The sequence below is a fragment of the Amblyomma americanum genome, chromosome 3 (genome assembly GCF_052857255.1).
Source record: "Amblyomma americanum isolate KBUSLIRL-KWMA chromosome 3, ASM5285725v1, whole genome shotgun sequence".
In the NCBI taxonomy this organism is placed as follows: domain Eukaryota; kingdom Metazoa; phylum Arthropoda; class Arachnida; order Ixodida; family Ixodidae; genus Amblyomma; species Amblyomma americanum.
In genome coordinates, this window is record NC_135499.1 from 151,782,108 (window position 1) to 151,805,671 (window position 23,564).

General features: G+C 48.8%; 1 protein-coding gene across 1 annotated transcript; it reads right to left on the reverse strand.

The window, feature by feature from the left end:
* Positions 1 to 12,542: 12,542 nt before the first annotated feature.
* LOC144125199 (chondroitin sulfate proteoglycan 4-like) lies at positions 12,543 to 23,392 on the reverse strand. The gene is made up of 5 exons (XM_077658402.1): positions 23,198 to 23,392; positions 20,179 to 20,368; positions 17,811 to 18,623; positions 14,864 to 16,436; positions 12,543 to 14,068 (listed from the first exon to the last, which is right to left on the reverse strand). The coding sequence occupies exons 1-5, from the start codon at positions 23,252 to 23,254 to the stop codon at positions 13,195 to 13,197; spliced, it is 3,507 nt and encodes a 1,168-aa protein (XP_077514528.1). The 5' UTR covers positions 23,255 to 23,392; the 3' UTR covers positions 12,543 to 13,194.
* Positions 23,393 to 23,564: the final 172 nt, after the last annotated feature.

Sequence of the window (23,564 nt, forward strand, 5' to 3'; positions counted from 1 at the left end):
AAAAACAAAAGAGAAACACTGTAAGGTTGAAGATATTGTGGCATGTCCACGTTACAGCACACGTTATTCGTCGGACGGCGCGAAGCGCAACGTTTCAATTTCTATCGACATCTTCAAAATTGCGAGATGCAGATGTGTGACCGTCAAGGAGCCGCATCTGATGAAAGCTGTATTGTCGATGTGGCCTCGACTGTAGTTTTATGGGTTTATTAAGTGCTTACGTGCATCGACTATAGAATAGCCTAGGACAGGACACAATTTGTGGAGGAGGCAAAAACTCTGGCGACACTTCGAACTACGTTCCGCGCTGTGCCACCGGCTGTCAATTCATGAAACTCACCTCAGCACCGAAGTGTTCTCCATTTACAGACGGGTGAACAGAGAGTAGTGCGTTCAGAAACCAGTGACAACCCTGTCACGGGAAAGACCACTGTCGCTACTTGACGGTGGTGACAAACAGCTTGCGCGGCTTCAGACCGAGGCGTCGCCGGAGTAGCCTGTCGTCTTTTCAGTTATCGGCTGTGGTCTCAACGAAAGCGCGGTGTCACGGTATCACCTTAGAAGCTGGGCCGGAGGCGACACGTTCATCCGCGAATCGCAGTGTTTGTCCTCCTGGTTTTCCGCTGTCATCGTGCCGGCTCTTGTCTAGCACGCGGCTGAAAAAGAGCACGCAAACTTCCGCGAAGGCGTAGCGATGCTGCGCTAACGCGAACGCAGGGGTCGAGGGGTGGTGCGATACCTCACGACGTGCGGTAACCCGTACTGAATAACCAACAGTGCTCCGAGGTGCTGGTTTGGCAGTGAGGTCTTCCGGCCACTTTTCCGTCTCGCCTATGGGAGGAGCTGAGACATCTGTGGACGGGAAGCCGTCTCTTCTATTCGCGCCTGCGTGTGAGCGTGGAGATTGCTCTCAGCCCCGCGGTCGTAATGATGCATTCCTTTTGGAAGCAAGCCTCGTTACCTGGCCGCTGGACCGGTCCGAGGATGGGACCAAGGCCACCGGTCCGAGGATGGGACCAAGGCCAGGTCCTCTACTGGTCCTGTCCTGCTTCTTGGACCAGGTCCGTGGATAGACCTCAGATAGGAGCAGGACCTGGTCTCCTTCAAACATCTGGTCCATGGCCACGATAAGACCCTGAATAGGTACTAACCTGGTTCATGGGTAGTCTTTGAATAAGACCTTGGTCCTTGCGCTAGGCCTATAGATAAGACCTTGCTAGGACCAAGATGCAGTTCTATCCTGGTCTTCAGGCCATGTCCGTGGACACGCCCGTGTCCAAGGTGACAGTGTTTTGATAGAGCTGAAGTGTGGTGGCGCACTTGTGCCAGAAATGCAGCACATGTTTAAAAGCGCCCCGAATAGTCGGGACTTATTTGGAGTCCTCAACCATGGGGTGTCTCCGCCAGTCCCGTCGTGAGCGCTACATGGTGGAAGTTAAATGCCAACTCGTAAGAAAAAAAAAACATATACTTTTCGTTCCATCGCAGAGCGGGTCGTTGTTCATCCCTCCTTTCCCTGTAACTTGTTGAAATGTGTGTTTCCTGGTGAAAAATGAGTGCCTCTACGCCTGTAAATAGCAGGAGTGAATGAAAGCCTTAGGCATGTGGAATAAAAGGTAAATGTGATAATCGCATTCTGTCTTGTCTTTTAGTGCGCTAGCATTCATAGTGGCCATTCCCCGCATTTGGGCTTTGTGTGTTCGTCTGTCTGTCGTTTGTGTGAAGCCGGTTCTGTGGCAGTCTGCTCACCTGCCCGCCGTGTCAGGCGGCAGCCCATTTAATCGTGAGAGGCTGCCAGGAAAGGGCAACCTGGGTCGCAACCGAACCCAAGCAACCCTAAAGCCCCTTGGTAAGCAACCCCAGTCCCACCGAAGACAACACCTGCCATAGCACCTGCCTTGTGCCGCTGCTCACCTGCCCACCGGGTGGCTTACTTACCAATGTGTAGCCTGTGGTAACCAGGCTAGAACATGGGGCGCCAATTAGGCGGCACCACCCCTAAGCGCACCGAGCTAGGCGGAATGAGCAGCAGCGGTTAGGAGGAGAACGTGATTCGAATGATGCTTGCACTGCAGCTAAACGGCAGAAGTTGGAGTGGTAATTAGGTGTTAGCCTAATGCCACGTAGTTGGTCGTAACTCCAATCGACAATTCACGTCATGCTAGCGCACGTATCCGCATTTGACCTAATTACCCAAATTGACTAACATTTTTTTGTTTCGATCGAAAGCCAGACCGTATCGTGAGTAGCAGTCTGGCATGCGCTACAAAAAAAAATTGGTGGTGGTTTAGCTCTGGTTAAACCTGGAGGGACGCGATAGCTACAGCTGGACGAGTTGAACTTGGTCACGTGACCAACCACGTGACGAACCACATGATCAGCCACGGCGCCGCGCCGCCGGCAGCTGTTCCGCACCACGTGACCAACCACGCGACAGCGTGGCGGCGCAGCCACAGGATGGCGGTGCAGCCACCGCCACGGCGCCGCCACGCTGAAGGCTTGAAATGCTACCGTAATGTAGCTATCGCTACAAAAGTGTATCGAAATGGGAGCTTGATGAAGCATAACTTACGGCATCCCGAGACGTTTTCACGAGACGTTTTCGTTTCGTGGGAGCCGAATCTCTGTGGGCGAATGTAAAGTAGTTATGCGCTTAAGGACAGTCCGAGAATGGGTTGTATTTTTAGGAAAGACGATTATATTGAAGAAATTCTTGCAGCCATCCACACAGTGGCCAACACATAATGAAGGTCTCTATGTCCAGGGTTCTATAGAAGCCTATGGAATACTATCACGGAAATATCCAAGACAGTTTGCTATCTGGAATACGCAAGTACCAAGGAAGGTAAGCATCGCAGATGGTGTAGCTGATCTTTGCTGTCTCGGGTCATCTGCAAACGCGTTAACTATATAAATCAATCACCAACATGCAACCGCACTAGAGTTACTTGAAAGGAATTGCTTATTGCTGCGGTTTATGACCTCACGTACGAGTGGCTGCAGTCTGGGGCCATCGTACGACCACCGCACACCCGCGCTACACAACGACCACAGATGACGGTTCCGGCTGAATGCTGATAAGGGGCCCACAGAGTCGTGCGGCTACCCGTTTTCCTTAAAGGACTGTAGACACCCAATTTTATTGCTCGTTTTCTTCTGTCAAACGATGCGTTAGACATTAGAATACATAGGTTACCGGGTAATATTTGCCTACAAGCGCTAAATAATTTATAATTGAATTTCTTCTGTCATGCTGTTTCGGTTACATCGACTCAACGGCGGCTGTGACGTCAAGTTGATGTTTTGGTCACGTGATTCACTAGAAAAACTTATATGTTCGTTGATATGTAGATTTAATAGACTGCGACATTTTATCCAGCCTCTTCCAATACCTTGTATGACAAAAAATGACCTGTAAGCGATTATATTACAGCTCTATAGTTGATCACGTGACCAAAACATCAACTTGACGTTACTGTCGTCGTTCGGTCGATGAAACTGAAATCGAAACAGCGTCAACAAGAAATTAAACTATAAATTATTAGCGGTCGTACACGAATACCACAGTGTGCTCCATGTATGCGAATGTCTACCGCATCGTTTGAAAGAAGAAAACACGCAAGCAAAAATTTGGTGCCTCTAGTCCTTTAAGGTTCACAACGAGAACATTATATTGTGCCCTTGCTCACCTTTGATCCTAGAAAGTTGTTCACCCCCGCCATTTTGTGGAAATGATGTCCGCACTTGTAAGCATAAAATGACTAACTCTTGTTTTCACAGACACAAGGAGGATAAGTCTAAAAATTCACTGGAAGTAAGGCTACGGCCTCAGCCGGTCAATTACAACGCTCTGCGTCTGCTACAAACGTGGGAGATTGCCAAAGGATTTTTCTGGGGGTACTTTGAACCCTTGCATGTAAATTCCTAATGCATAAGTTTGCCCACGAGCCACTGATACAGTGCTGCTCTGACGTGTTGGTAAGATTTGTGCGCTGATTGCGCGCGTATGTCCGGATATGAATGCAACGATTAATAAATTTATTATTGGGAAAAGGAAAGACGCAGTAACTGTGTCACACTCAGTGACACAACCACGCCGTGTAGAGGAAGGGAGGATGGAGGGACTGACATTAGGGAGAAAGAGCTGCCGATACTGGATGGCTCTGGTTGAATTTCTACCTTCTGGGGATATTCAGTGTACACTGACATCGCACAGAGCAATAACACAGAAGGAAAAGGCGAAAGAAACGGTAAAGAAGGCGAAAGCTGTTTCGTTTTTAAAGGTATGTTTGGAGCCCTCCGATAAATGATGCGGAGTGCGTATTAGACATCGTGTCGTGCTGTGCCTACGTACATCGTCGCTCGTCGTTTTTGGCAGGAGAAAAAAAATATATTTTGTGCATAGACAAATTCAGTTGGCCTGACAACCCCGCGCATGAGATCTGGAGCCATGCTCCACAATGCAAAGCAGTCTTAATCAGTGGAAGATCGAGCATCAGGTTGGTGGAAGCTTGAACCCATAAAAAATTGCGGGTACCTCCCCGCCCAGGGGATCGAACAACGTACCTTCCGCATGCGAGGCGCAGCGGTCTGCATGACATTCTTAATGGCTACCAGATATGGCACGGCGTATGCGAGGTTATGAGAGTCGCGGTAGTGGAGGGCTCGGTTTTTTCGCCCCAGTCCCAGATGCTAAAGAAGCTATGCTGATGCCGCGGCCACATCTAATGCCCCCCCCCCCCCCCCCCCCCCCCACATTGGGCTTCGCAGCCCGACACAAAGCCAACGAGCCACTGCGGCTGGTAAATACTAGGTAAATGCTGGAATTAGGACGCGGCTCCGATGCCAGTGTTGACGCGAACGATGACCTCGCTTAGCCGGAGAAAGTCCAGTGCAGAAACGTACCGCAGTAGCACGACTGCTTTCATAAGTGTTGAAGGTCGATCTGCAAGACGGACCGAACCAGTTCTTTCTGGACTGAGCGTCACGCCACTCAGCGGCATCGAACCACCGAAGCACTGACACGTCTACAGTCAGACGTTTAATGAGCTCCGCAGTATTGGTACAATGCGTCCAGGGCTCTGATGATGTCTGTTACTGATCTCCACAGGGCCCATGTATCCAAATACAACCGTATGACTGGGCCGAACTCGGAGGGTTATTGAATGTCCGGGTTTAGACGCAGCCGTTGGTTAGTAAAAAAGATCAGGGTGCAGTGACGCGCTGGCGCCTGGCGACAAAATCGGTGAAAACAAACGCAGTAACACAGTGTGTGTGTATTTCTGTATGTATAAAACGGTCTCATAGATGAAAAAAAAAAAAAAAACTGAGGAAAAGATTTCAGCGCGCCCGAATTAATAATGACGAGATGCCAACAGTTGTTATTTGCCATAACAGGTGGCGCTACCATCATGGGAACCTCCTTTCAAAGGAGGCGGCTTGGTTTCAAAGCAGACTTTCACAGCTGGTACGGCCAAACAGCTGCGGGTGCCATTGTATCGCTCGAACGCTTCGTCAGGTGACGAAAACCGAGACTGATTTGTCGTGTACACTTTTCCTGCGCCACCGTGAGCCGACACAACCAGGCGTCCGCGCGCTCAGCCACTAATCGCCTCAAAAGGCGGCATCAGGACGGGTGGCGCGAAAACATGGGACAAAGAGGTACATTTTTAATGAAAACGAGTGGAAAAAAGGCGTTTATTTCCTGTAAGGAAGCCGAACGGTTCCACCCCCCCAGCGTCCATCGGCAGCAGTAAAAGTGCGAAAGAGGGGAGGCAGCGTTTTCGGCAAGCCATCGACAGCTCAAGTATATCGAAGAGTGCCGAAAGGAAAAACGCAGCGCAATACACGTTCTTCAATGCGACACACTGCGCGCAAACAGAGCGCAAGCGGTGTCACAGTAACAAGTACTACATTTTCCATATCTTCAAGAACAGGCAGAACCGAGTTCAGTTGTGCCTGCAGGATTTCCTTTTTTCTTTCAGCATTCATGTCGTCGCCTGCTTTGAACCATGGTAAGCACGTAAGTGCGCTGAGCGGCTCATTAAAGTCAGCGGCACACGATTTACACACACACACACAAAAAAGATCAGACGACAGGCAATTTCAACATAATTATGCATCGTCATACCACGAACGAACTGGCCACTTTAGTTGGCTTCAATTCATGACCGCACAGATGTAGCTGATTCGCGATAATGAATACTATCTTCTGTTTGTTCCGTTTTTCGTCTTGTCCTCGAGTGGTCCCTGAGGTTTAAAGTAAAAAAAAAAAGTAAGCACTTCACATGCGCTGACAGTGACGCAATTAAAAAAAATAAGGAGACATAAAAACCAGTTGCACGGGAGGTCTTTAGAAAGAGGCCTATACATTTTCAATATCATGTCATTGCTTACGTGAAACACCAAGCCGCTATGCTTGAGAGCTACGTTTGAGAGATAGGTTTTTCTATGCAGCGCTAAAGCCTTTTGAGACTTCGTTTTTGATAAAAGCCAAGAGTGTGGCCTGATAGTCCTCTAAACGGTAGGCACTAGGGGGAGACAGATAAATAAAATGACGTAGGAAGAAAGTATAAACAAAATAGAAATCGCTTGCGTATAAGCTGTAGCTTAGTGATGCGATTGAAATTTCTAAGCGTTTGAGTCATCGCCCAACAAGGAAGAAAATCAAGCGTAAAAGGAATTTGCAATTTTCCTTTTAGTAGGGACGCGTTAGAGGTGAGGTGTTCCATTTTACCGAAATGCACATTTTTTAGTCACACATGGAACATATCACCACGTTGATAGGCAACCCACGCTGATACAATAGCACAATTCAGCAGGGTCCACACTGATACCCTTCTATACAACGAAAAAGAAACCAAAACAAACCATGAGAGCTTCGCATGACAAATGAGATCCATAGAAATCAGTTGGCGCTGCTTTTATAATAATGAGGTATGTCCAAATTTTTGTGAAACACGTTTTGTTTCGGTTTTCTGTGGCACTACAAAACAACTCCTATGCTCAGGAACGTCATAGCCGGACAAGTCAATTGGTCAGTAAAACTAAAACTCATTTAACGCTCACAGCGATTCCTGCGATATGCTGTTCGCACAGTGTACAGACGCTGAACCCACACCGCAGAACAAGTAAGCAAAGCCATTTTTGTGATAGAAGTGCAGAAGCATAACTAGATGAAGAATGATTAAAGGAATGACGGAAATAATCCGCCTTTTGTCACGTGCACCTACATATATAATCGTTGCGTATCGTTCGTGGCCTTCTTAAAAAAGAATCGCAGACTCACCTGTCTGGCCACAGTGGAAAATTAGTGCTGAGCAATTATTGTTTTGTTCTTTCGCTAATCGCGTTTTATTAAGTGCATGTGCAGTGGAGCCAGGCGTTTCTTTCGTATTTAACAAATAGCCTATTCCGCAACGATTATCAACATCCAACAGTTAACTGATATCCCTGCATCTCAGATCTGTCAATCTTAACGGTACAAACTCGATTAACACGGTAACACAACTGTTCAGCTGCAGCGCAGTATTGTCAACATTAATTACATAGCCCACCGTGTAGCGTGAACATTACTGCCAGAAAATCTCGCACAACCGCACATGAAATGGCTACGATTTTCGTGAGCAGCTGCTTACATTCTCGTGATAAGCGATAGTACGAGGACAGGACTTTGCTATGAAAATACGACCATACGTGGATGTAACCCTGAGGGAGTCCTTATCGCAAACATTTCACGATATCGCATCAGTGTATGCACTGCTTTCTTTGTCCTTCAACGAAACGTTATCGCCATCATTCAATGCCACACCGCAGAAGCCATTGAAGTAACGTCGTGGCCTCTAGAAGAGAGAACGTTAATCTTTGCAACTTTCAGTCAACATTGTTCTGCATCCGAAGTCACTAGTCGAGATATGTTCCTCTCGGGCGCCTCTGGCCCAAACCAGATACACAGGTCATTTTCTCAACGCCACGTTAGTGGACGATACTTTTTCCACCTTGCAACCTGTTATTTTCGCTGCAGGTTAGCGCTACACCCTGAAGAATGCAGGACAAAAAAAAAGAAAACAACGCACGAAGGGATAGATAAAACTGCCCACGTGTCATTGTATCAGCTGCCAGCTTCTTCCGCTCAAAACTGACATTGATGAAGATGTGAAAATATGCCATAGTTTCTGCGGTACCAGGTAAGCCGTTGTCGGTGAGATGCACGTGAAAGAACAGTCAGTAAGAGGGGGTGTCCTCTCACAAGATATACCTCATATACCTCACGTCGACACCGTATATGTGATTGCTAGGAAAACACAAGCTTGCTTTGATCGCCTAGCGCCGGAGCGGTGGTGTTAAGTCAGTTCGAAGCGCGTGACTCAACTTCGCCAGACAGTATACGGTAGAAAGAATCTTGTATAAGGTTCGTATATAAGGTCGCCGTCGAAATTATTGCGTTTGAGAAGTCGAAAGAGTTGGAGACAAACGTATACGGAACGGTACGTTCACGTCGCCCATTAGCTATAAGAAAGTTTTTTGCATGGTCAAAGATGTCATCGACTAAAACGTGTAGGGCTGAAAAAAAAGGATTAATATCTTAGTGCGGGCTAGTGTCATCGACTCCCCGTCAATCGTAAACCGCCTATTCGATGGTTTCGAAAAAATGGCAGTGCACTAGGCGCATTATAGGTGATGGAGAGTAACGAATCTTCGCGCGGAGAGGCCGCAAGTGAGAGCACAATGTGGTCGTTTGAACAATGTGCCACTTCTAGGGCCGCAATAAACGTGAGCAGAAACAATGTTGCTGTTGTGCGAAACATGCCGTTTAGCGCCGTTTCAACCTGACTGTAGTATCGTCGCTGAAATATAGAGGGAACTGCAATCACATGCTAGCTATTTATGGTAACAGATCTTACGGGCCGATATGGTCGCTTGAGTTCGAATTTTTGACTACGGCATGGCTGGTAAAGAGAAACAGAAGGTAAACAGTGAACAACCGGCACTTAAACTTCAGGGACGAACATGCTACATGTTCATTGCATCGCTTGCATAAACAGCTTGCGGTGAAGTGCATAAATATAGTAGTGAATTTCGGTAAAGATCCCCTTCACTCTCCTGGCCATGAGTGACGATGACTTTGCACCACCTCGAAAACGTTTGGTTGACGTTTAAAATGCCTTTTACTGCAAACTGTTAGCGTTTCACCAGAACCTGGCAAATATTTCTAACCTAATAAAAGCGCTTCAGGGATGGCTTATTGGCGCAATGTACGAACAAACTGTGTTAGAAGCTGGGCTTCTCCAGGCGCCAGGCCAGGGTAACGATGCAATTCGCTTCCGGCGGTAATGAGTGCAACAGATGGCCGATTCTCCCGCTATTTCTTTCCGCAATGTTTATAAGGACTAGCCCAAATCGCTTAAACCACACAATATCCTGAATAAACAGCTCATACCAACAAGAAAAGCGATATTTTTTAGCTGTTAGACAAACAGACCAGCAGTGAAGGTTCTTGAGGCAGTCAATTATGATACCTTTGTCACACTATTCAGTAAGAAGTACAGTTAAAGTTGCGCTAGTTAAGTTAGGTTAAATTAAGGAGTTGCGCTGGAGGACAGCTTACTCCCTTGTAACTCTCTTAAAGGCTGGTTCGTCTTTAGAGTGTGAGTGAAAAAAAACAAAAAAACGTGTCCCTGTGCTCAAAACGACTTTCGTGAGGCCAACAAGCGTGCGTTCGATGTTTTTCTCCCGCAAAGACCATTTAGTGATTGTACAACTGCCAGCATCGACCCGAATGTTGCCCCTCGGTTCTTTATATATCTACCAAGTTTCGGTGGCAACTCGTAGGAAGTGTGGGTAAGAACGCTGGAGACGCTCGATGGCGAGTTCAAATTTTTAGACATTTCGACGACTCAGGAGCCACGCAGCTACAAATAGCACAGACACTTCCGAGACGGTGAGCTCTGAGCAGTAACGGTCACTTTTTTGGGCCACGCTTACGTGCAACCCTAACGTTTGCTTCGAACGACAGGACAACAGATCGGCGGGGCTGTAAGTGAGACTGAAAGGCGCTGCAGACGACTCCAGCCTCCGAAGCTCTATTTCCTTGCACAACTTGCAGGCAGTGTGGCACACGTGGCAGGGTTGGTGCGTTAGAGAGGGGCTGCTTTGTTTGTTCTTGGGTTCTATTTGCTTTTAATGGTACTCTAAGCGAATTTCAAGAGCTAATGATAGGTGGTTGTTGAAATAGTTCAACAGCTACATGCAAGGACAGCTTTTCTGATAAACATCGGGGAGGAAAGTTTGTCTCAAATCGGTTGCACGCTACTTGCGACGCCTTCGAAGAGAGAGAAAAGAAGAAAAATATGCTTATCTTTTCACCGCGGAAGTTATACGCTGGCTTCAGAAACTTAATCACCGGTTACACAACGCGGCAGCAGGTTGAGCCATACCGTTATTTACATCGTATTTCATTCAGATCGAAGTGGAGGTGATGGCCTATTGAAAAATTCGGGGCTCCAGCAAAGCTTATCCTCTTTAGTGCTAGGTTAGCGAAAGCTATTCGCTAGCAGCCTTTCGACAGGACGATGCAAGACGTGAAGTCTTACCTCGTTATACCGAAATGGTTTATAATGAAATAATGGATATAACGAATGAATGACGATTCCTCTTGGCTTCTCGATCAACACAGCCTATAACGAAGTAATCGCCGGGCCCTTCCAACTTCATTTTAATGAGGTTCAGTTGTATAAGCTTTCATCTTCCAAAAGTTCGTAGAGACAGCGTTCTAGCAAAAGTTCTTCCTTCGCAGGCAGTTTGTTTTTGGAGATGACGCGCTCCCCCCCCCCCCCCCCTTTTTTTTTTCTCCTTCTTTGACGCCATTTATCGAAGCTGCGATACCGACCCCGGTGTCTAAACTAGACCGCGTAAGCAGTGGCAAAAAACGAACAGAAAAAGTGACGACAGCGAATGAGAAAATGATGAAACTCGTCACCCGTGCATAAATATCTCGTATTGCGCCTACAAAAACCGCGAGGCATCGCTCACTGCACGCATCTGCGCGTGAGTTCGGCAGCGCTGGAGCAAGTAGTAAAACTCTGCGGTGAGTGTCAGTAATAAAATAGTGCTTCTGTGTACAACAACGACATAAAAGGCAGTTTCTTGCGGGTTCTCGCCAGCCGCCTCTCGAAAAGCGGGGTTCCACACGCAGTGAATTTGGGCCGCACGCCGAATGCATCCATGCTGTGTACAGGCTGTTTCACCTAAGAATTTATAGATTTTAAAAAAATAGGCTTTTTGAGTTAGAAGAGCGGTTTTTGGGCGCTGCACTGCCGGCGGTGTAGTACATCAAAATATAGCTAAGACGTGCTAACTAGCTGGCTGCAGCTGAACTAATAGTGAATAGTTAACTTTTTAACTATTACTGTTAGACTCCTTAATTACTGAGCGTCGTCTAGCCTACCGTAATTAATATCCATATCAGTTTTAAAAATTTTGAAAACGCGGTTACCCTCGATGCTGTGGCCCAACAAATTTGGGCGATTTCGATGAGTTACGTGCACTGGAGAGGTTGCTTTGCCTGCAAGTTTTTCGAAAGCGTGCATTTTGGAGACATGTAGCCATAATTTATTGGGCCACAGCGCCGAGGGTAACCGCATTTTCGGAATTTTAAAAACTGATATAGATATTACTTGTCCATATAGATATTACTTGGGCTACATGTCTTAAGGAACCTAGAAGTGATAGTTAGAAATTAACTATTCAATATTAGTTAATAAGCCAGCTAGTTAGCATATCTAAGCTGTAGTCTGATGTACTACACCGCTGAAAATGCTATGCCGAAAAAAAAGTGCTCTGTTAACTCACAAAGCCTACTTTTTTAAAAATGTGTAAAGTCTTAAGTGAAAAACCCGTATAGTGATACAGGAACCGGGTCCAAAGACGTAGTTGCCAGTATTTCACAACTATGATAACTAAAAAAGCAGGGCAATAATTTTTACAGAAATTACCTAAACGACTGAGTCAGTATACACAACTATTACTGGATGACCTTGGCGGGTAATGCATGTAGCCCGCGAGCGAGAGCCGACACACACAAGATTGCTTGGTTGCTTCGCGTGTGCATTCTGAGAAAAGAAAAGTTGAGAACCCTGCCGTTCGACCGGCGCTGACCGTATGCGCGGAGGAAGACTTGAGATTACGGGAATAACATTGACGAGGTGGCAATAGTAGATGACAGCGGCAATCTTCGACAGGAAACGCCATTATCGCAGTGGCTCGAGATGATCGTCCGTGCTTTCATGCGTGGTGCGAGATGACGGTGAATATTAGAAAGACGAGTTAAGCCCTGAAGTTGCTGGAGGTCTCCCCGGAACTTAACACCAATATATAGGCTTTATATTCACGCAGAATAAGGCTGTAAGCCAGCGCCTGAGTGTTAAATCTACTCGCATTTTCACAGCAACGCAAAAAGCTGGCAAAGCTTGGGTGCTTTATAGTTTACTATTCTTAAGTGCTGTCACAGTGCGCAAATGTAGCATAGCAACTTAGTGCATCAAATAGGTCGGGCTAACCGGCGGCGGAAAAATTTTCCATTACGGAAGCTCGCTGGAGGCAGACAATCATAATCATAATAGATAAAAACGCGATGATGCCCCTACGCTTGAACGTCTCATGTCATCAGGAGAACTCCAGCGACCTCAGGCTTTTTGTTGAACAATGGCGGAATTGCGTACAAAAAACATCCCTTCCACCAAGCACTGACCGACTGGCAAAAAAGCCAGCTCGTCACTAAAACGCGTACTGTAACAATGTTTGCAATCTTTGCCTTGCATTTTCCTATAAGGCAGTGACGAACCAATGGTGAAGACCCAGATGCCCAAAACTTCAAAGTGCGAAACGTTAGCGGCTATTTCTTCCACTGCAGGATGTGCAGCACACCGAAAACCTCCGAGCGTTGCGCACTGACGACGACCCGCTATACTTGCACGTATTGCGGGCGGCCCCAATAAAAAGGAGGAAAGAAATGCACTTGCGGAGATGATGGAACAAAGACTGCCCGCATGAAGTCACACACAAGCGGGCGGCCCGGATGAGAAGCCACACGCATTCACTCTCACGCACCCAGCACACACTCACGCACGCGGGTCATTGAGTGTGCAGAAGAAGGCCTCTGTCGGAGCACGAAGTCGCACCCCTCGCGGTAACTAGCTACACCCAGTACTGGTTTTTCCTGAGCACGGTGGTGGGCGCCGAGAAGCGCACGTCGCCGTTCCAGTCGTCGCTCTCGCTGGCGCCCTCCGAGGGCGTCTTGGCCGCCTCGACGTGTCCCAGAGGCGTCACCTTGCACGTAGGCACCGCGGGACTCACTTCGCTCCCCACGGCACCCGAACCCGCGTAAGGCGGCAAGCAGTCCAGGTCCGCGTGCGCCGTGGCCGCCACCACCGTCGGGGGCGGCTCGCTGCTGCTGCTCGACGGAGACGTGGGCGGCGGGGCCGGAGGCGCGGGCAGCTCCTCCGGGAACGCCTCTCGCGGAGGACCGCGCGACGACGACTGCGCGCTGCCTCCGGACTTGTCGCTGCCGCTGCGCCGGGAGCGACACGCGCCGCACGCGACCCCGGCCACAGCGACGACGGTGAGGAGCAGCAGCACGCCGGCCGCGACGCCGATGACCACGAGGTGCTCGTTGGTGAGCAGCGGTGCCCTTGGACCCGTCTCGACGACTCCAGGGGGCCGCTCGGGGACCACACTCGCGTTGTCCGCGGGGGACAGGGTGCCGGTCGGCGCCGTCGGCGCTTGAGGCGGCGTCGCCGCCCCGACGCCCGGGGAAAGAGAGCTGCCGCCCGTCTGAACCTGAACCAGGAAGCGGCTGCTGCCGGGCTGCACTCCGGGCGCCGTCAGTTCGAAGTCGAAGTGGTCGTTGACGACTCCGGAGGGGCTGTCAGCTAGCGTCTCCCTCCGGTGGGCCCGGTAGAAGACTGTCTCGTTCAGCACGTCCTCGTGAGTGAAGTGTAAGACAGCCGTCTGCGAGGTGCCGTTGGAGAGGAGCAGAAGGCCATGGACAGGCTGCCGCGTGACGCTGTACCTGCGTGAGCGTGATGTCACAGAGAAGTGTCGGCAAGTAGCTGACTGGGGGCTGCTTGAGTATACGTCGGTGGCTTTGGGAGTCGCCCAGTGCGAGAAGAATAGACAGGGAGCTGTCTTTAAATCTTACTTGCACCTGCCAACCGCCTTTACTAATTTGATATGAGGAAGACTATAATAAAAAAATTCGGGGGGCACTTAAGCTCCGCCTTAAGGGTATGACGCGACACGTTTGCAGATGAATCACGATTACGTGATGCAAATAAGAACACGAGTGAAACGCAGATCTCAACATGAAGTTGTATTACTCAGTACACAGTGCGAGTCGAACAGACAGAATACGCGGCGAACACTCGTCGCGACTGATAGCAATGCTTCCGAGGAGGAAAAACTTATCGTTCAGCAAAGGTCGCGCTTGGCGCGAACACTGACTGCGCCGAGCAGCGGCTCTGTCTCGTCTCATAGCGGAACCTTTAAAGCTATGGTGTTATGACTTTGATACTATAGCTAAGTTGGAGCGAGGTTTTCACTTCCCTATTTTTTATTAATCATACTTCATGGTTTGTATGAGACGGTCACCTGCACTTATGTCTATTTGCCTCAATTTGCTGATTTCCTTTGGCTTGTGAGCAAAAAGCAGTAAAAAAAAAGAATAGGGGAGAGTAGGCTATGAGGCTGCTCCTTAAAAGGATGCATATCAGTGGATGGCTTCAGGGAGGGACTTTTGTGTCTGTGCATTGAGCCATTATCTCACAAAGAGACGAATTGCCAAAGTTCGCGAAATGTCCAAACTTACCGGGGGTTTCCATTTGACCGAGCCGCCAGCTTCGATGCGTCCAAATGGTCCACAGTTATGAGTACCGAGCGGCCTGCCATTGCCTGTAGCGGTCGTTGTCTCACAAGCGCCTCAACTTTCACTTCCACTTTCCGGACGATGGCTGGACTCGTACCGCAACTCACAGCGATTGCAAACGCATCTTTTGAACTGCTGAGGTCATGCTGTTCGTAGATGACGAGCCCTTGTTCAAGGTCTCCTTGAGTAAAATCGTCCACAGCGGCTCCATCCGGAAACACCAAATTCCCGAACCGCGGCGCAGAGGTGACGTTGTAAAGCAGGTCGTCCATATCGGCGTTAGTCCATGCCCCAAACACTGCCGTAGTTAACACGGCCCTGAGGTCACCTTGTTGCAGAACGAGGTCGGTGCCATTCGCCAGACGCACCTCCACCGGCTCAACGTTTAGAGTTAGAATGAACGCTTTGCTTGGGTGAACGCCATCACTGACAATAAAGTTGAATGTGAGGGGTGATTTCGGGGATCCGTTGTGAACTATGTATATCCTGCCTTCGTCTATATCTCTTTGTGTAAAGTTTGTTAGCGATGTTCCGGAGTCTCCTAGGACAAGGGTTGCGGCTCCAGTCTCATCATTTTTTACCACTCTGTAGACTATCTGGCTGGGGGCTCCGTCGTCGTCTGTAGTTCTGACGACCTCGCGGGTGACAGCAGTTCTGTACCCTTTAGTTATGCGCATGACAGGAGAGGGCGTCTCTAAGCTGAACGGTTTATCATTGACTGGTTCTACCGCTACTTTCAACGTGCTGTTGTGCAGTGCCATGTCGCCGTGATCCCCTTCAGCCGCAGTCAGAAACAAGCCCACTCCGAAAGAATCGTCTAACGTCTCAGAATCGTCGTGCACATAGACGACGCGGTCCAACCTGTGCGCTGATATGCATACTGGCACGCTAGCGTTTTTCTGGTCCACTTCCAGCCACCCGCGCACTGGCTGCGAAAGCAGACAAACACGAAGCCTCGGAGGCACGTCGGGCTTGCCCCGCCAGAGCGCTTCCAACGCCCCCACGTCCAGCGCCGAAGACAACGGCACCCTTCCTCCTTCGGACACCCGGAGCTGTCCGAGAACCGAAGCCAGGGAATCGTCCAAGGCAATGCGGATAGCAAACAAGATGTTCTTGACGGGAACCGCATTGGGAGTCTCCAAGTCGACCACGAATGAGTCGTACTCTACTGGGGCGGACATGGGGGATCTGTGCTCGTACAGAACCAAGTAGTTGTCGATGTCCGCCTGGGTGAAGCGGTTAAGCTGGGCCAGGGTTCCGTCGCTGGGATTTTCACGCAGGAGCCTGCCCAGACGTGGGGTGCGAACGACCGCGAAGGAGACGTCGCGAGTGTGGTCTCCGGTGCGAGCAAGGAGGTGGTCGCGCGTGATGGACTGCTGGCTTCCCGGAAGTACACTGAGCGTCTTGTTGTGCTCCAGGTGGATCTTGAGAGGCCGTGCATTCACGGTGAACACGTGCGGAGAACCTTGATTCAGGCCGTCCGTTACCTGGAACTTGAAGCCTCCGGCGGGTGAACCTGCGTGACGATAATACGTGTAATATGACGTGTCGCAGTCACAATATGCCACATGAACCTGCGCGTGTTATAAGAGGCTCGCCCTTTTAAAACCACCGCCAGTCTGACCTTCTCGGTCCTGAGTGCAAACTTTCCAGAAGTACTGTTTTGTCTCAGTTGTTAGCGTTGAAGGTAGAAATACAGGGTGATCAAAAATAATCCTTAAAAATTTCCTAAAATTAGGCTAGAGAGTATAAGGCATGCACAACGAACCGACGTTAAACCCGAAACCCTCTCGTCGAGATGGTCCGCCGCTCTGCGCAGCTCCAGCCTCAACGACCAACTCTGGGCCATCCAGCAGGCCCTCGAGGCGGCGGCGAGACAAGACCTCGAAGTCCCCACGATGGAGACCTAGGCCCGGTCACGCCCAACACTGCCAGACACTCAATAAAGTTATTACTCACTCTCAATCCTAAAATTAGGCGCAGATAGGTACGGTCAATTCTCCTCTGCCCATAATTTATGCGACAAGGGGGACAAGAAATAAAAGGATTATTGTCGTCTTCAGGGACTTAACAAAAATCTTATAATTAACCTTTAGTGAAAGCAGTAAGCAGGCATGTTTATATTGGAAACTAAGAGGCAGTCGCATTCGAGCTCAGTTCCATTCGGTAGAATTCTAGCATGCCTGTGTTCCCAGACATTAGCGTCCAAATGTTCAGCTCGATCTGTGAAATTGAGCATGCAACGCGGTGACGATCGGCACGAAACTCCTCCCTGCATAAGGCGGCCTTTCGTCTTACAATGGCGTAGAGTAACAGGTGACACTGATAACTGCTACCTTTTCACTTTCGGCTATCGAAATTAAAGAAGCGCCCAAAGCAACAGCTGCTTCACCTTGGGGAGGAGTTTCGCGTCGACTGTGACCTCCTTGCATGCGTAAGTACGTGATATCAGTGGAAAATTTTGGGGCCAATATCTTGGAACAGGCGTGGTCTAGAGGAATCCTACAAAATGAAGTGGACTAGATATGTGAGCGCCTCTATATTTGCAATATAAACACTCACGTCAGCCGCAGTGGCTAAAGAGTTCATTATTATATTCTAGTTAATTAAGCGCGTGACGAGGGCACGTTATCATCTCCCTTTGTGTCGCATAACTGACACCTAACTTATGTGCAAAGGTGGAGCTCACTTACCACTCGGAGCATTGTTTAAAGGAATCTGTAAAGCTTAATTTTGATCATCCTGTATAGGAAGCTTGGAACGCAGGTATGGCACGCGTAGAGCAAATTTCGAGAGCCCATCAGATAATCGACTACCGCAAGCGCTTCACGTGCAGGTGCGCGCACTACAGGAACGGTGCCCGGCTCAAGGGACGGGTACCTACACCCACCGGTGTGCACGAAGACGACCGCGCCGCGGTTGAGCTGGTCCTGGGTGAACGACAGCAGCGGTGTCTTCGTGTCGTTCCTCAAGGCCACATATCCGTTGCTCGGTGTCGAGATGTGGAAGCGCAGCTGGGACGCTTCCGAGTCGTCGTCCAGCGCCGCCAGGTGCGTGGCCGAGATGGGCGCCACTGCGCCTTCCCACAAGTCCAGGCCCGTGTTGTTGGCGATGTAGGGGGCCTCGTCGTTGACGGGCTGCACGGACACGTGCACCGTTCCGGGCAAGCTCTCGCGCCCCACGCCTCGGGCGACGACCGTGAACCAGTCCCTGATCGTCTCGCTGCCGTCGTGCTGGTACTTGAGCTCTCCGCCGTCCAACTGCTCCGGAGAGAAGGCCGACGACGAGAGCCGGCCGTGCTGCGGAGGCTCCACGACCAGGAGTTGCGGCAACAGTTCCCGCAGGGCTCCCGCGCTGATGTGCGAACCGTCGAGGGTGGCCTGCCCGCCCTCCTGGACGCTCACGTTGCCTGTTTCCAGCAGGATGACCTGGGGCACCACGCGTACGGCGAGGTCCAGTCGATCGCGGGAGGAGATGCCGTTGGACACTTCCAGGCCCACGACGTCTTCGGTGCCGTTTCCGACGTGCTGGTACCGCAGACTCCCGGCGTTCACGTCGGCCTGTGTGAACGTGCTCGTGGCGTAGTCACCCAGCAGGAGCCGCCCGGACAGTGGCGGCTGGACGATGGTGAAAGTGATGTTCGCTGGGTCCAGTGCCTGATGCCTTACCAGGAGGGTTGACGCATTCAGGACCGCGACATCACCTGCGTTCGTCATGAAAAATCGGCGCTTCAGGAGAGACCATTTCCTGAAAATTAATGCAGCACATATGGCGGCGTGAATTTCGCAGCGAATATATGTAATATTACCCTTCTTTTACGCAGCGCAGAGAGACAGGAAAATATCAGCTGAACGCTACTGTCGAAGCGGATACAGGTAACACATTAGTCTAATGTATTTAAAGGAACCCCCAATGTAGAGAAAATTTAAATTAGGAAGTAAATATTGATTCGAACCTACATGAGCGCGGCCAAAAGGCTACACATTAATGTTTTATCGCGTTCTCTGAAGCTTCGCCGTTAAAGAAAAATTGGTCCTGGTCTGGGGATCGAACCCCGGAACACTACTTCTAGGGGACAGTTCTTCCAGTAAAGTTACCAGGATGGATAGAGCGACTGCGTCGTAGCTGTTCTACCAGTAAAGCTAACCAAAATTGCTGCAACAACTGCACTATGCAAGTGATGGTTCAAAGCTTGATCGCCGGACCAGGTCTATTTTTTTTCCAACTGCAAAGCTCCTGAGAAAGTTGTATAGATTTTTTTTTTGCCATTTGCTTGCACTCAGGAGGATTCGAAAGAGTAATTACTCTCGAATTAGGCAAATATATCGCGTACTATAGGCATGTTGACTAGCAAAGGCAGCGATAACCGTAGTGTTAGTATGGACCACGAGATATGTGGCCCGAGCACCTTAAATGCCTCGCTGAAGAGTAGGTAACTGACCTATTCTGCAGTCAAAAACGAGAAGGACTGGATCAAGAAAACACGGCAAAGTGGGATACGCTATATAAAGAATGTGAGGAAAGGTTCGCGCATCTCTGCGCATCTCATAGCTTCAACTTTCAACGTCTGGCACTGTTGACCTTTTTAGTTTGGTTTCACACCCGCGGCGGTAAAGATCTTGGGACTTTGCACTCCGATATCCATGGCACAGAAAGCAACGCGACTTTTGTTCCGGTTGTTAAAGTGTACAGGCCTAAGTATATGTGCACGCACTCTTAGAAGTGTGCGCGATATGCTTTGTGGGTTGTGTATGCTTTTTTTGATGCCTTTCTTTCGTTTTATTCATTTTCCTCTCTCCATGTGCAGGAATGCACAATTCACCTTAGTCAGCCTCCCCATTTTTCCATCTTTTGTGCTTTCTTTGTTATCTAAATGATTGCAGTCTACAGCAAACCCACTAACGATTAAGATAAAAAGAATTACACAATGGCACTACTGTAATCTCATTGGGAGCTGCTTCAATTTTAAGCAAGAATGCAAAGTTTTGTCTTGACGCGAATTCTAAGCCTGCTGGCAAAAAAGAAAGGAAAAAATCAAAGGTGAAGGAAAGAGAAACAAAAGAAACCTTATTGAAAACCATATAACCAGTCTTTCAATCTATAACGCTAGATTATGACTAAAGCGGTAGCAAGAGCGAGTTAAAGAGGTTCAGCCCTGGCTAATATGCTCCAAACAAAAGCGCAATAACTTCCAACCTTTCGGGCTCCCAAATAGGTGGGAAAAAGCACGAGGAAAGCTTAAGGGAGCCGCTGCTCACCATGGTCGACGAACAGCGTAGAGTTGCGCAGCACCTCGATGGGCTCCCAGAAGCTGTCCGGGTAAACGGTGATCCGAAACACTCCCGGCGCCGAAGTGGTGTCTCCCAGAAAGGCTACGAAGCCGAACGCATCCTGGTAGGCTGCAGTGGGCGCCGAGTCCTGGCCTCCGTCCACGCTCTCGTACTCAACCTGCGGGTGGAAGAGTCACACACCGAGAGTGAAAGTCCAGCCACTGGCGAACGACTTCCCTCTCCACAAGTGAGCTCCGTTCAACAACGAGGACTGACGCAGTCTGAGGTCATAAGGGTAGAAGTGAACGCGGTAGTGACAACGCCAGAACTGCGAAATAGCTCCCGGCCGCACGTGAACCAGTATGCCGTCACTTCAGCTTCGCCACTCCATTTGAATTTCGCGCCATAGACGGGAACACTATGCTTTCCTTAGGAAAGAAAAAGGGTTAAGTGACACGAGGAGCCGACGTGAGAAAAAAAAAGAGGGATAGGGGTGCTCCGTTCATCAGTAATAATAAAAAAGTGATAGGGTTTTAAGTAGCTAACCCTAGTAGACGTGCGAAAGCATGTGTTTAGCCTGGTCGGCTCAAGGTTTTGCTTCGGTGGGTCGTCGCCGCGTCTAACGACGATATCAGACTCAGGTGAAGCATTGATCGAGGTCAAGCTGACCTGATCTGTTCGCTTCGTAGATGAAAGTTCATGAAGGCGACGATGTGCAATGCACAGTGCGAGAGTGTGTTACAGTTTGACACAACGCGTGATGGGCTGCGGCGGTAGCATAGTGCCCTCATGCAGTGGCCAGCAAAGCTGATCAGTTCGCTCTGCTGCGGGTTCGAAACACAGTGGCGGCAGTATTTATTTTATTACTGCATAAACTGTTGCTATGCTAGCTTTTGCCAGGGTCACCTTCAATGTCAAGCTTCACACAAACTCGATGAGCGGATTACACTTCGTGCGTGTTTTCGCGCTAAAATTATTCGCCGCCTGTGTGAACCTTCTCTTCGCAAAGCAAGATAACTGTTCAAGCGCTTTTGTATATCTTCCGCAGCTCTTTAGGATTTGTGCGCGTTATGAAAAAGTGTACTCTTTCATTCGTGCTGCCAGTTCAAGCTCGAGACATTTTTTGGAGTGACCGCAAATAAAGTGGCTTGTACCCTGTGAAAAGGAAAGGGCGAAACATTTATTACAGACCCAAGGTTGTGAAAGGCGCGAGAAAGTCGATGTTAAAATGGAAACCGTTTGAAGAAATGCTATCTCAGATACAGAGGCTCAATAGGTTAAGAAAGGTGCGGTCATAACGGTCTATTTCGGAACAGATAAATATTAATTACAATATGGTATGAGCGGGGATGTAGTTAGTGCACATGGAAAGCGACAACTTGTTGCGCAACCTTTGCATCTTCCTTGCCATTCGCAATGGCCCGTCCCTTAGGACACACTCACCATATCGGGCACGATGCAATTTCCTCAACGAGAGCATTTCGCGCATGATTCGTATGCAGTAACTAGCTCGGACAAAATCAGAGGGACATAACAAAAGGTTGACCAGTGTCAAGAAATTTCTAGCCCTGAAGATCAACTCCTTTTAAGCGATTCACTGTCTGCAGTAGAAAAATGGTGCTCCCCGTGGCAAATGACTTTGAATTCCAACAAGACAGTAGCGATGACTGTGACACGTAAAAAAAATCCTTTTAGTTTTACATACCGCTTAGCCAATGAGCCCCTCTTAGTTGTCAACGCTTTTAAATACTTAGGAATTCCGATAGTCTCAGACCTTCGATGGAACGAGCACATATCGTATATAGAAAAAAAAAAGCTCTAACACAACTGCACTACTTGAGAAGAACGCTGGCACAATCCACACAAGAAATAAAGCTTTTAGCTTACAAAACATTTGTTCGGCCAATGTTGGAATATGCTGCGGCAGTGTGGGATCCCTGGACCGAAAGTAACAAACTTAAAATAGAAAATGTCCAACGCAAAGCTGCTAGATTTATCCTTAATTGTTACAGTTTGAATATTTCCCCAACAGCCCTACTGCAAACCGCAGGACTTGAACACCTGGCCATGCGTCGTCATCGAGAAAAATTAAAGTTATTCTACTTGTATTATCACAATAAACTAACAATAAAGGAAGGAATTTTAGTTGAGCACACATCTCGACACCCTACACGCTCTTACCATACTAAGAAAGTTGCCGCGTTTTCATGCAAAACTAATGTATTTAAGTATTCGTTCTTTCCCCATACTATCATTTAAGTGGAATGGTTTACCTGCTGATGTTGTCAGTTGCGAATCGGTGAATTTATTTTTACAAGCTCTGAAGTATGTATAGGGCTCTTATGTATCCTTGCTTTGGGCCAAGTCCGATGCCTTCGTTTGCTGCCAGGATCGATGTCATCATATGTTCTATGTCTTTGTAATCGATTTTATGTTGGATGTACTGGTTTTTGCTCTGTTCGCTATCTGCTTCTTTTGCAATGTACTTGTCATTTTTATCAATATGTTTGTACCCCACTTCTGCCTAAGGCCTGTAACACAGGCAGGCAGTATTTGCTAAATAAATAAATAAATAAATAAATAAATAAATAAAAAAATAAATAAATAATAAATAAATAAATAAATAAATAAATAAATAAATAAATAACTCACTGCAACTGTTTTATTCACGCCTTGCACTTAACTGGCAGGAAGAGGAGGAGGAAAAGCAGGGAGGCTAACCAGAAGAATAATCGGTTTGCTACCCTGCGCGGGGGGAAAGGGGTGAGGGGATAAAAAGATGAAGGAGAAAAGAGAGTAGCAGAAATTTGAAGTCACCAAGCGTTCGGTAAAGTCACAGCCTATCGTGCAGGCCAGAGGTTCTCAAGAAGCGGAGCAGTGCCTCGGAGGCCTGGCAAAGTTATACAACGATGAATGGAGAATAGCGTTAGTACCACACGAAAGGTGCACGGACTTGAGCGTTATGACATATCGCGTCGCTACGGGACTACTTCGGTAACTGACTTACGGCCTGAGCGTCGAGGTCAGCCTGGCTGAACTGGCGGGCCTCGGCGCCTCCGACCATGAGCAGACCACGACGAGGGTGTGAGGTGACCTTGTAGGTGATGGCACCCGCCCCGGCGCGAAGGTTGGTCTCCGCGGACAGATTGGCCGAACTCAGGGGAGCCGCGTCGCCACGCCGAACCACGAGTCCAGTGTTGACGGCCACCTGCACAGCGGCCTAGTCTCAGACTCACTTTGCGTAAACGAGAAACTAAACACAGGACAAGATGCGGGTCAGCCTTTGTATGCTCTTTACAAAGCAGCGGCGGAGCTACCACTAAAGCATTCTTTTGGGGTATACACTCAGAGGCAGTGGCGTTACAACTGTGAAT